This window comes from Oncorhynchus nerka, linkage group LG17 (assembly GCF_034236695.1).
Source record: "Oncorhynchus nerka isolate Pitt River linkage group LG17, Oner_Uvic_2.0, whole genome shotgun sequence".
NCBI lineage: Eukaryota > Metazoa > Chordata > Actinopteri > Salmoniformes > Salmonidae > Oncorhynchus > Oncorhynchus nerka.
In genome coordinates, this window is record NC_088412.1 from 3,057,429 (window position 1) to 3,071,684 (window position 14,256).

General features: G+C 40.1%; 1 protein-coding gene across 2 annotated transcripts in view; it reads left to right on the forward strand.

Annotated features, from left to right (window-relative positions):
• The window catches only part of LOC115126492 (receptor for retinol uptake stra6-like), a 203,889-nt gene that overhangs the window by 146,244 nt on the left and 43,389 nt on the right, over window positions 1-14,256 (forward strand). For both annotated transcript variants that reach the window (XM_065002842.1, XM_065002843.1), the window contains 2 exons: window positions 581-698; window positions 3,254-3,355. In XM_065002842.1, the coding sequence (XP_064858914.1) occupies window positions 581-698; window positions 3,254-3,355 (220 nt within the window). The remainder of the gene's footprint in view (window positions 1-580; window positions 699-3,253; window positions 3,356-14,256) is intronic.

Genomic DNA, 14,256 nt, shown 5'->3' on the forward strand with positions numbered 1-14,256 from the left:
GCCATTCATCTGCCCGCCATCACCTCATGTTTCAGCAGGATAATGCACGGCCCCATGTCGCAAAGGATCTGTACACAATTTCTGGAAACTGAAAATCTCCCAGTTTTTTTTCAGACCTTGCAAGCGTTGGGTTGGGGGAGAAAAGCAAATTCAAATTCTGTCTCCTCCGAGATCCTTCATTTTGTGGTCACATTCTGTCTTCACTGAGATCCCAAGGGCTCCCGAGTAGCGCAGCGGTCTAAGGCACTGCATCTAAGTTCTAGAGGTGTCATTACAGACACCCTGGTTCGATTCCAGGCTGTATCACAACCAGCCGTGATTGGGAGTTAGATAGGGCGGCACATAATTTAACACACCCAGCCTCGTCCGGGTTTGGCCGGTGTTTGGCCGGTGTAGGCCGCTATTGTAAATAAGAATTTGTTCTTCACTGACTTGCCAAGTTAAATACAATTTTAAAAATCCTTCATTTCAAGGTCACATTCTGTCTTCACTGACATCCTTCATTTTAATGTTAAATTCTGTCTTCACCTGTGGGGTTGTACTGCGTATTGGGTATAAAATGCTTAAACCATCTCTCTAGGTATGCTGATCCAGACCATAGTGTTCTTCCTGTGTCTGCTGATCGCTGTGTTCCTCATCATCATCCCCATCTTCCACGGACAGAACCTCATGCTCTTCAAGGTCCTGGGGAACATGTGGTGAGTCCACAGACACTATAGACAGAACCTCATGCTCTTCAAGGTCCTGGGGAACACGTGATGAGTCCACAGACACTATAGACAGAACCTCATGCACTTCAAGGTCCTGGGGAACATGTGGTGAGTCCACAGACACTATAGACAGAACCTCATGCTCTTCAAGGTCCTGGGGAACACATGGTAAATCCACAGACACTATAGACAGAACCTCATGCTCTTCAAGGTCCTGTGGAACACGTGGTAAATCCACAGACACTATAGACAGAACCTCATGCTCTTCAAGGTCCTGGGGAACACGTGATGAGTCCACAGACACTATAGACAGAACCTCATGCTCTTCAAGGTCCTGTGGAACACATGGTAAATCCACAGACACTATAGACAGAACCTCATGCTCTTCAAGGTCCTGGGGAACACGTGATGAGTCCACAGACACTATAGACAGAACCTCATGCTCTTCAAGGCCCTGGGGAACATGAGACAGAACCTCATGCTCTTCAAGGTCCTGGCGAACACATGGTAAATCCACAGTCACTATAGACAGAACCTCATGCTCTTCAAGGCCCTGGGGGACATGTGGTGAGTGGCGCTTCTCAGAGACTATACCCTACACTTCCCAATGGCACTACATGATGAAAAGCTTAAATACTGCTTACGAATGGTTTCTGTATGGATTATGTATGGTTTATGTAATGTATGGATTATGTATGGGTTGTGTTTGGATTATGTTTGGATTATGTATGAATAATATAAGGATTATGTAGGGTTATGTATGGGTTATGTATGGGGTTATGTTTGGATTATGTATGGGGTTATGTTTGGGTTATGTATGGGTTATGTTTGGATTATGTATGGATAATATAAGGATTATGTAGGGTTATGTATGGGTTATGTATGGGTTATGTATGGGTTATGTTTGGATTATGTTTGGATTATGTTTGGGTTGTGTATGGGTTATGTATGGGTTATGTTTAGATTATGTTTGGATAATGTATGGATAATGTATGGGGTAAGTATGGGTTTTGTTTGGATTATGTTTGGGTTATGTATGGGTTATGTTTGGATAATGTATGGGTTATGTATGGATAAAGTATGGATAGTGTATGGGTTATGTATGGTTTATGTTTGGATTATGTATGGATTATGTATGGGGCTATGTTTGGACAATGTATGGGTTATGTATGGATAATATAAGGATTATGTAGGGTTATGTATGGGTTATGTTTGGGTTATGTATGGGTTATGTATGGGGCTATGTTTGGACAATGTATGGGTTATGTATGGATAATGTATGGATAATGTATGGGATATATATGGATTATGTATGGGTTATGTATGGATTATGTTTGGGTTATGTATGGGTTATGTATGGTTTATGTTTGGATTATGTATGGATAATATAAGGATTATGTAGGGTTATGCATGGATAATGTATGGGTTATCTATGGATTATGTATGGTTTATGTTTGGATAATGTATGGATAATGTATGGGTTATATATGGATTATGTTTGGTTTATGTTTGTATTATGTATGGCTTATGTATGGTTTATGTATGGTTTATGTTTGGATTATGTTTGGATTATGCATGGATAATGTATGGGTTATGTGTGGGTTATGTATGGGTTATGTATGGGTTATGTATGGGTTATGTTTGGATTATGAATGGATCATGTATGGATCATGTATGTATTATGTATGGGTAATGTATGGGTTATGTATGGGTTATGTGTGGATTACATATGGATAATGCAATATTATGTATGGATAATGTATAGATTATGCATGGGCTATGTGTCGGTTATGTGTGGGTTATGTATGGGTTATGTATGGGTTATGTATGGATTATGTATGGATAATGCATATATTATGTGTGGATTATACATGGATAATGTATGTTTATGTATGGATAATGTATAGATTGCGCATGGGCTATGTGTGGGTTATGTATGGATAATGTATAGATTATGCATGGGTTATGTATGAGTTATGTATGGGTTATGTATGGATAATGTATGGATGGTGTGGGATAATGTATAGATTATGTATGGGTTATGTATGGATAATGTATAGATTATGTATGGGTTATGTATGGGTTATGTATGGGTTATGTATGGATAATGTATAGATTATGTATGGGTTATGTATGGATAATGTATAGATTATGTATGAGTTATGTATGGGTTATGTATGTGTTATGTATGGATAATGTATAGATTATGTATGGGTTATGTATGGATAATGTATAGATTATGTATGGGTTATGTATGAGTTATGTATGGGTTATGTATGGATAATGTATAGATTATGTATGGGTTATGTATGAGTTATGTATGGGTTATGTATGGATAATGTATGGATGGTGTGGGATAATGTATATGTTATGCATGGGTTATGTATGGGTTATGTGTGGGTTATGTATGGGTTATGTATGGATTGTGTGGGATAATGTATATGTTATGCATGGGTTATGTATGGGTTATGTGTGGGTTATGTGTAGGTTATAATTTGGTTACCTTTCAAATATAATGTATCCTCTTCATTTCCTCTCCTCAGGCCGTTCTGGTTGATGCTGTTCTCAGTTGTAGTGGTCCAACAGGTCACCACCAGGTTCTGCTTCATTAAGAAGTCTGCAGGGACACGGGACCTCCACAACAGGTATGTACACTTGTGTGTTCTGTAGATTGACTGTGTTGTTAGGTATGATCTGGTCTCTCATTCTAGTTCTAGCTAGGCTAGACATTAGTTTGTTATTGGTGCCAGGTGTAGACAGGTTAGACATTCATTTCTTATTGGTTCCAGGTGTAGACATTAGTTTCTTATTGGTGCCAGGCTAGACATTAGTTTCTTATTGGTGCCAGGTGTAGACAGGTTAGACATTCATTTCTTATTGGTGCCAGGTGTAGACAGGTTAGACATTCATTTCTTATTGGTGCCAGGCTAGACATTAGTTTGTTATTGGTGCCAGGCTAGACATTAGTTTGTTATTGGTGCCAGGTGTAGACATTAGTTTCTTATTGGTGCCAGGCTAGACATTAGTTTGTTATTGGTGCCAGGCTAGACATTAGTTTGTTATTGGTGCCAGGCTAGACATTAGTTTCTTATTGGTGCCAGGTGTAGACATTAGTTTCTTATTGGTGACAGGCTAGACATTGGTTTGTTATTGGTGCCAGGTGTAGACATTAGTTTCTTATTGGTGCCAGGTGTAGACATTAGTTTCTTATTGGTTCCAGGTGTAGACATTAGTTTCTTATTGGTTCCAGGTGTAGACATTAGTTTCTTATTGGTTCCAGGTGTAGACAGGGTAGACATTAGTTTCTTATTGGTGCCAGGTGTAGACATTAGTTTCTTATTGGTTCCAGGTGTAGACAGGGTAGACATTAGTTTCTTATTGGTGCCAGGTGTAGACAGGGTAGACATTAGTTTCTTATTGGTGCCAGGCTAGACATTAGTTTCTTATTGGTGCCAGGTGTAGACATTAGTTTCTTATTGGTGCCAGGCTAGACATTAGTTTCTTATTGGTGCCAGGCTAGACATTAGTTTCTTATTGGTTCCAGGTGTAGACATTAGTTTCTTATTGGTGCCAGGTGTAGACAGGGTAGACATTAGTTTCTTATTGGTTCCAGGTGTAGACAGGGTAGACATTAGTTTCTTATTGGTGCCAGGTGTAGACAGGGTAGACATTAGTTTCTTATTGGTGCCAGGCTAGACATTAGTTTCTTATTGGTGCCAGGTGTAGACATTTGTTTCTTATTGGTGCCAGGCTAGACATTAGTTTCTTATTGGTGCCAGGTGTAGACAGGCTAGACATTAGTTTCTTATTGGTGCCAGGTGTAGACATTAGTTTCTTATTGGTTCCAGGTGTAGACATTAGTTTCTTATTGGTGCCAGGTGTAGACATTAGTTTCTTATTGGTGCCAGGCTAGACATTAGTTTCTTATTGGTGCCAGGTGTAGACAGGCTAGACATTAGTTTCTTATTGGTGCCAGGCTAGACATTAGTTTCTTATTGGTGCCAGGTGTAGACATTAGTTTCTTATTGGTGCCAGGTGTAGACATTAGTTTCTTATTGGTGCCAGGCTAGACATTAGTTTCTTATTGGTTCCAGGTGTAGACATTAGTTTGTTATTGGTGCCAGGTGTAGACAGGGTAGACATTAGTTTGTTATTGGTGCCAGGTGTAGACAGGGTTTGTTAGTTTCTTATTGGTTCCAGGTGTAGACATTAGTTTCTTATTGGTTCCAGGTGTAGACAGGGTAGACATTAGTTTCTTATTGGTGCCAGGTGTAGACATTAGTTTCTTATTGGTTCCAGGTGTAGACAGGGTAGACATTAGTTTCTTATTGGTTCCAGGTGTAGACAGGGTAGACATTAGTTTCTTATTGGTGCCAGGTGTAGACAGGGTAGACATTAGTTTCTTATTGGTGCCAGGCTAGACATTAGTTTCTTATTGGTGACAGGCTAGACATTAGTTTCTTATTGGTGCCAGGTGTAGACATTAGTTTCTTATTGGTGCCAGGCTAGACATTAGTTTCTTATTGGTGCCAGGTGTAGACATTAGTTTCTTATTGGTGCCAGGTGTAGACATTAGTTTCTTATTGGTGCCAGGTGTAGACAGGGTAGACATTAGTTTGTTATTGGTGCCAGGTGTAGACAGGGTAGACATTAGTTTCATATTGGTGCCAGGGGTAGACATTAGTTTCTTATTGGTGCCAGGCTAGACATTAGTTTCTTATTGGTGCCAGGTGTAGACATTAGTTTCTTATTGGTACCAGGTGTAGACATTAGTTTCTTATTGGTGCCAGGTGTAGACAGGGTAGACATTAGTTTCTTATTGGTGCCAGGCTAGACATTAGTTTGTTATTGGTGCCAGGTGTAGACATTAGTTTGTTATTGGTGCCAGGTGTAGACAGGGTAGACATTAGTTTGTTATTGGTGCCAGGTGTAGACAAGGTAGACATTAGTTTGTTATTGGTGCCAGGTGTAGACAGGGTAGACATTAGTTTCTTATTGGTTCCAGGTGTAGACATTAGTTTCTTATTGGTTCCAGGTGTAGACATTCGTTTCTTATTGGTGCCAGGCTAGACATTAGTTTGTTATTGGTGCCAGGTGTAGACAGGGTAGACATTAGTTTCTTATTGGTGCCAGGTGTAGACAGGATAGACATTAGTTTCTTATTGGTTCCAGGTGTAGACATTAGTTTCTTATTGGTTCCAGGTGTAGACATTAGTTTCTTATTGGTGCCAGGCTAGACATTAGTTTGTTATTGGTGCCAGGTGTAGACAGGGTAGACATTAGTTTCTTATTGGTGCCAGGTGTAGACAGGGTAGACATTAGTTTCTTATTGGTTCCAGGTGTAGACATTAGTTTCTTATTGGTTCCAGGTGTAGACATTAGTTTCTTATTGGTGCCAGGTGTAGACATTAGTTTGTTATTGGTGCCAGGCTAGACATTAGTTTCTTATTGGTGCCAGGTGTAGACATTAGTTTCTTATTGGTTCCAGGTGTAGACATTAGTTTCTTATTGGTGCCAGGTGTAGACATTAGTTTCTTATTGGTGCCAGGTGTAGACATTAGTTTCTTATTGGTTCCAGGTGTAGACATTAGTTTCTTATTGGTGCCAGGTGTAGACATTAGTTTCTTATTGGTGCCAGGTGTAGACATTTGTTTGTTATTGGTGCCAGGTGTAGACAGGGTAGACATTAGTTTCTTATTGGTGCCAGGTGTAGACATTAGTTTCTTATTGGTGCCAGGTGTAGACATTAGTTTCTTATTGGTGCCAGGTGTAGACATTAGTTTCTTATTGGTGCCAGGTGTAGACAGGGTTAGTTTCTTATTGGTGCCAGACATTAGTTTCTTATTGGTGCCAGGTGTAGACATTAGTTTCTTATTGGTGCCAGGTGTAGACATTAGTTTCTTATTGGTGCCAGGTGTAGACATTAGTTTCTTATTGGTTCCAGGTGTAGACAGGGTAGACATTAGTTTCTTATTGGTGCCAGGCTAGACATTAGTTTGTTATTGGTGCCAGGTGTAGACATTAGTTTCTTATTGGTGCCAGGTGTAGACATTAGTTTCTTATTGGTTCCAGGTGTAGACATTAGTTTCTTATTGGTGCCAGGTGTAGACATTAGTTTCTTATTGGTTCCAGGTGTAGACAGGGTAGACATTAGTTTCTTATTGGTGCCAGGTGTAGACATTAGTTTCTTATTGGTGCCAGGTGTAGACATTAGTTTCTTATTGGTTCCAGGTGTAGACAGGGTAGACATTAGTTTGTTATTGGTGCCAGGTGTAGACAGGGTAGACATTAGTTTGTTATTGGTGCCAGGTGTAGACAGGGTAGACATTAGTTTCTTATTGGTGCCAGGTGTAGACATTAGTTTCTTATTGGTGCCAGGTGTAGACAGGGTAGACATTAGTTTCTTATTGGTGCCAGGTGTAGACAGGGTAGACATTAGTTTCTTATTGGTTCCAGGTGTAGACATTAGTTTCTTATTGGTTCCAGGTGTAGACATTAGTTTGTTATTGGTGCCAGGTGTAGACATTAGTTTCTTATTGGTTCCAGGTGTAGACATTAGTTTGTTATTGGTGCCAGGTGTAGACAGGGTAGACATTAGTTTCTTATTGGTTCCAGGTGTAGACATTAGTTTCTTATTGGTTCCAGGTGTAGACAGGGTAGACATTAGTTTCTTATTGGTGCCAGGTGTAGACATTAGTTTCTTATTGGTTCCAGGTGTAGACAGGGTAGACATTAGTTTCTTATTGGTTCCAGGTGTAGACAGGGTAGACGTTAGTTTCTTATTGGTGCCAGGTGTAGACAGGGTAGACATTAGTTTCTTATTGGTGCCAGGCTAGACATTAGTTTCTTATTGGTGCCAGGTGTAGACATTAGTTTCTTATTGGTGCCAGGTGTAGACATTAGTTTCTTATTGGTGCCAGGCTAGACATTAGTTTCTTATTGGTGCCAGGTGTAGACATTAGTTTCTTATTGGTGCCAGGTGTAGACATTAGTTTCTTATTGGTGCCAGGTGTAGACAGGGTAGACATTAGTTTGTTATTGGTGCCAGGTGTAGACAGGGTAGACATTAGTTTCTTATTGGTGCCAGGGGAAGACATTAGTTTCTTATTGGTGCCAGGCTAGACATTAGTTTCTTATTGGTGCCAGGTGTAGACATTAGTTTCTTATTGGTGCCAGGTGTAGACATTAGTTTCTTATTGGTGCCAGGTGTAGACAGGGTAGACATTAGTTTCTTATTGGTGCCAGGCTAGACATTAGTTTGTTATTGGTGCCAGGTGTAGACATTAGTTTGTTATTGGTGCCAGGTGTAGACAGGGTAGACATTAGTTTGTTATTGGTGCCAGGTGTAGACAAGGTAGACATTAGTTTGTTATTGGTGCCAGGTGTAGACAGGGTAGACATTAGTTTCTTATTGGTTCCAGGTGTAGACATTAGTTTCTTATTGGTTCCAGGTGTAGACATTAGTTTCTTATTGGTGCCAGGCTAGACATTAGTTTGTTATTGGTGCCAGGTGTAGACAGGGTAGACATTAGTTTCTTATTGGTGCCAGGTGTAGACAGGATAGACATTAGTTTCTTATTGGTTCCAGGTGTAGACATTAGTTTCTTATTGGTTCCAGGTGTAGACATTAGTTTCTTATTGGTGCCAGGCTCGACATTAGTTTGTTATTGGTGCCAGGTGTAGACAGGGTAGACATTAGTTTCTTATTGGTGCCAGGTGTAGACAGGGTAGACATTAGTTTCTTATTGGTTCCAGGTGTAGACATTAGTTTCTTATTGGTTCCAGGTGTAGACATTAGTTTCTTATTGGTGTCAGGTGTAGACATTAGTTTCTTATTGGTGCCAGGCTAGACATTAGTTTCTTATTGGTGCCAGGTGTAGACATTAGTTTCTTATTGGTTCCAGGTGTAGACATTAGTTTCTTATTGGTGCCAGGTGTAGACATTAGTTTCTTATTGGTGCCAGGTGTAGACATTAGTTTCTTATTGGTGCCAGGTGTAGACATTAGTTTCTTATTGGTTCCAGGTGTAGACATTAGTTTCTTATTGGTGCCAGGTGTAGACATTAGTTTCTTATTGGTGCCAGGTGTAGACATTTGTTTGTTATTGGTGCCAGGTGTAGTAGACATTAGTTTCTTATTGGTGCCAGGTGTAGACATTAGTTTCTTATTGGTGCCAGGTGTAGACATTAGTTTCTTATTGGTGCCAGGTGTAGACATTAGTTTCTTATTGGTGCCAGGTGTAGACAGGGTAGACATTAGTTTCTTATTGGTGCCAGGCTAGACATTAGTTTCTTATTGGTGCCAGGTGTAGACATTAGTTTCTTATTGGTGCCAGGTGTAGACATTAGTTTCTTATTGGTGCCAGGTGTAGACATTAGTTTCTTATTGGTGCCAGGTGTAGACATTAGTTTCTTATTGGTGCCAGGTGTAGACATTAGTTTCTTATTGGTGCCAGGCTAGACATTAGTTTCTTATTGGTGCCAGGTGTAGACATTAGTTTCTTATTGGTGCCAGGTGTAGACATTAGTTTCTTATTGGTGACAGGCTAGACATTAGTTTCTTATTGGTGCCAGGTGTAGACATTAGTTTCTTATTGGTTCCAGGTGTAGACAGGGTAGACATTAGTTTCTTATTGGTGCCAGGCTAGACATTAGTTTGTTATTGGTGCCAGGTGTAGACATTAGTTTCTTATTGGTGCCAGGTGTAGACATTAGTTTCTTATTGGTTCCAGGTGTAGACAGGGTAGACATTAGTTTGTTATTGGTGCCAGGTGTAGACAGGGTAGACATTAGTTTGTTGTTGGTGCCAGGTGTAGACAGGGTAGACATTAGTTTCTTATTGGTGCCAGGTGTAGACATTAGTTTCTTATTGGTGCCAGGTGTAGACAGGGTAGACATTAGTTTCTTATTGGTGCCAGGTGTAGACAGGGTAGACATTAGTTTCTTATTGGTTCCAGGTGTAGACATTAGTTTCTTATTGGTTCCAGGTGTAGACATTAGTTTCTAATTGGTGCCAGGTGTAGACAGGGTAGACATTAGTTTCTTATTGGTTCCAGGTGTAGACATTAGTTTCTTATTGGTTCCAGGTGTAGACATTAGTTTCTTATTGGTGCCAGGCTAGACATTAGTTTGTTATTGGTGCCAGGTGTAGACAGGGTAGACATTAGTTTCTTATTGGTGCCAGGTGTAGACAGGGTAGACATTAGTTTGTTATTGGTGCCAGGCTAGACATTAGTTTCTTATTGGTGCCAGGTGTAGACATTAGTTTCTTATTGGTGCCAGGCTAGACATTAGTTTCTTATTGGTTCCAGGTGAGGACATTAGTTTCTTATTGGTGCCAGGTGTAGACATTAGTTTCTTATTGGTGCCAGGTGTAGACATTAGTTTGTTATTGGTGCCAGGTGTAGACAGGGTAGACATTAGTTTCTTATTGGTGCCAGGTGTAGACATTAGTTTCTTATTGGTGCCAGGTGTAGACATTAGTTTCTTATTGGTGCCAGGTGTAGACAGGGTAGACATTAGTTTGTTATTATTGGTGCCAGGGTAGACATTAGTTTCATATTGGTGCCAGGTGTAGACATTAGTTTCTTATTGGTGCCAGGCTAGACATTAGTTTCATTAGTTAGTTTCTTATTGGTTCCAGGTGTAGACATTAGTTTCTTATTGGTTCCAGGTGTAGACATTAGTTTCTTATTGGTGCCAGGTGTAGACAGGTGTAGACATTAGTTTTTTTGGTGCCAGGTGTAGACATTAGTTTCTTATTGGTGCCAGGTGTAGACATTAGTTTCTTATTGGTGCCAGGTGTAGACATTAGTTTCTTATTGGTGCCAGGTGTAGACAGGGTAGACATTAGTTTCTTATTGGTGCCAGGTGTAGACATTAGTTTCTTATTGGTGCCAGGTGTAGACATTAGTTTCTTATTGGTGCCAGGCTAGACATTAGTTTCTTATTGGTGCCAGGTGTAGACATTAGTTTCTTATTGGTGCCAGGTGTAGACATTAGTTTCTTATTGGTTCCAGGTGTAGACATTAGTTTCTTATTGGTGCCAGGTGTAGACATTAGTTTCTTATTGGTGCCAGGTGTAGACATTAGTTTCTTATTGGTGACAGGCTAGACATTAGTTTCTTATTGGTGCCAGGCTAGACATTAGTTTCTTATTGGTGCCAGGTGTAGACATTAGTTTCTTATTGGTGCCAGGTGTAGACATTAGTTTCTTATTGGTTCCAGGTGTAGACATTAGTTTCTTATTGGTGCCAGGTGTAGACAGGGTAGACATTAGTTTCTTATTGGTGCCAGGTGTAGACATTAGTTTCTTATTGGTGCCAGGTGTAGACATTAGTTTCTTATTGGTGATAGGTGTAGACATTAGTTTCTTATTGGTTCCAGGTGTAGACATTAGTTTCTTATTGGTTCCAGGTGTAGACATTAGTTTCTTATTGGTTCCAGGTGTAGACATTAGTTTCTTATTGGTGCCAGGCTAGACATTAGTTTGTTATTGGTGCCAGGTGTAGACATTAGTTTCTTATTGGGTAGACATTAGTTTCTTATTGGTGCCAGGTGTAGACAGGGTAGAGTTTCTTATTGGTGCCAGTTTGTTATTGGTGCCAGGTGTAGACATTAGTTTCTTATTGGTGCCAGGTGTAGACATTAGTTTCTTATTGGTGCCAGGCTAGACATTAGTTTCTTATTTAGTTTCTTATTGGTTAGCCAGGTGTCTTAGACATTAGTTTCTTATTGGTGCCAGGTGCTAGACATTAGTTTCTTATTGGTTCCAGGTGAGGACATTAGTTTCTTATTGGTGCCAGGTGTAGACATTTCTTAGTTTTTCTTATTGGTGCCAGGTAGACATTAGTTTCTTATTGGTGATCCAGGTGTAGACATTAGTTTCTTATTGGTGCCAGGTGAGACATTAGTTTCTTATTGGTTCCAGGTGTAGACATTAGTTTCTTATTGGTGCCAGGTGTAGACATTAGTTTCTTATTGGTGCCAGGTGTAGAGGTGTAGACATTAGTTTCTTATTGGTGCCAGGTGTATTAGACATTGGTAGACATTAGTTTCTTATTGGTGCCAGGTGTAGACATTAGTTTCTTATTGGTGCCAGGTGTGACATTAGTTTCTTATTGGTGCCAGGTGTAGACAGGGTAGACATTAGTTTCTTATTGGTGCCAGGCTAGACATTAGTTTCTTATTGGTGCCAGGTGTAGACATTAGTTTCTTATTGGTGCCAGGCTAGACATTAGTTTCTTATTGGTGCCAGGTGTAGACATTAGTTTCTTATTGGTGCCAGGTGTAGACATTAGTTTCTTATTGGTGCCAGGTGTAGACATTAGTTTCTTATTGGTGCCAGGTGTAGACATTAGTTTCTTATTGGTGCCAGGTTAGACATTAGTTTCTTATTGGTGCCAGGTGTAGACATTAGTTTTGGTGCCAGGCTTATTGGTGCCAGGTGTAGACATTAGATTGGTGCCAGGTGTTTAGTTTCTTATTGGTGCCAGGTGTTAGACATTAGTTTTTCTTATTGGTGCCAGGTGTAGACATTAGTTTCTTCGACATTTCTTATTGGTGCCAGGCTGTAGACATTAGTTTCTTATTGGTGCCAGGTGTAGACATTAGTTTCTTATTGGTGCCAGGTGTAGACATTAGTTTCTTATTGGTTCCAGGTGTAGACATTAGTTTCTTATTGGTGCCAGGTGTAGACATTAGTTTCTTATTGGTGCCAGGTGTTTCTTATTGACATTAGTTTCTTATTGGTGACAGGCTAGACATTAGTTTCTTATTGGTGCCAGGCTAGACATTAGTTTCTTATTGGTGCCAGGTGTAGACATTAGTTTCTTATTGGTGCCAGGTGTAGACATTAGTTTCTTATTGGTTCCAGGTGTAGACATTAGTTTCTTATTGGTGCCAGGTGTAGACAGGGTAGACATTAGTTTCTTATTGGTGCCAGGTGTAGACATTAGTTTCTTATTGGTGCCAGGTGTAGACATTAGTTTCTTATTGGTGATAGGTGTAGACATTAGTTTCTTATTGGTTCCAGGTGTAGACATTAGTTTCTTATTGGTGCCAGGTGTAGACATTAGTTTCTTATTGGTGCCAGGTGTAGACATTAGTTTCTTATTGGTTCCAGGTGTAGACATTAGTTTCTTATTGGTTCCAGGTGTAGACATTAGTTTCTTATTGGTTCCAGGTGTAGACATTAGTTTCTTATTGGTGCCAGGTGTAGACATTAGTTTCTTATTGGTGCCAGGTGTAGACAGGGTAGACATTAGTTTCTTATTGGTGCCAGGTGTAGACATTAGTTTCTTATTGGTGCCAGGTGTAGACAGGGTAGACATTAGTTTCTTATTGGTGCCAGGTGTAGACATTAGTTTCTTATTGGTGCCAGGTGTAGACATTAGTTTCTTATTGGTGCCAGGTGTAGACATTAGTTTCTTATTGGTGCCAGGTGTAGACAGGGTAGACATTAGTTTCTTATTGGTGCCAGGCTAGACATTAGTTTCTTATTGGTGCCAGGCTAGACATTAGTTTCTTATTGGTTCCAGGTGTAGACATTAGTTTCTTATTGGTGCCAGGTGTAGACAGGGTAGACATTAGTTTCTTATTGGTGCCAGGTGTAGAGATTAGTTTCTTATTGGTTCCAGGTGTAGACAGGGTAGACATTAGTTTCTTATTGGTGCCAGGTGTAGACAGGGTAGACATTAGTTTCTTATTGGTGCCAGGCTAGACATTAGTTTCTTATTGGTGCCAGGTGTAGACATTAGTTTCTTATTGGTGCCAGGCAAGACATTAGTTTCTTATTGGTGCCAGGTGTAGACAGGCTAGACATTAGTTTCTTATTGGTGCCAGGTGTAGACATTAGTTTCTTATTGGTTCCAGGTGTAGACATTAGTTTCTTATTGGTGCCAGGTGTAGACATTAGTTTCTTATTGGTGCCAGGCTAGACATTAGTTTCTTATTGGTGCCAGGTGTAGACAGGCTAGACATTAGTTTCTTATTGGTGACAGGCTGGACATTAGTTTCTTATTGGTGCCAGGTGTAGACATTAGTTTCTTATTGGTGCCAGGTGTAGACATTAGTTTCTTATTGGTGCCAGGCTAGACATTAGTTTCTTATTGGTTCCAGGTGTAGACATTAGTTTGTTATTGGTGCCAGGTGTAGACATTAGTTTCTTATTGGTTCCAGGTGTAGACATTAGTTTGTTATTGGTGCCAGGTGTAGACAGGGTAGACATTAGTTTGTTATTGGTGCCAGGTGTAGACAGGGTAGACATTAGTTTCTTATTGGTTCCAGGTGTAGACATTAGTTTCTTATTGGTTCCAGGTGTAGACAGGGTAGACATTAGTTTCTTATTGGTGCCAGGTGTAGACATTAGTTTCTTATTGGTTCCAGGTGTAGACAGGGTAGACATTAGTTTCTTATTGGTTCCAGGTGTAGACAGGGTAGACATTAGTTTCTTATTGGTGCCAGGTGTAGACAGGGTAGACATTAGTTTCTTATTGGTGCCAGGCTAGACATTAGTTTCTTATTGGTGCCAGGTGTAGACATTAGTT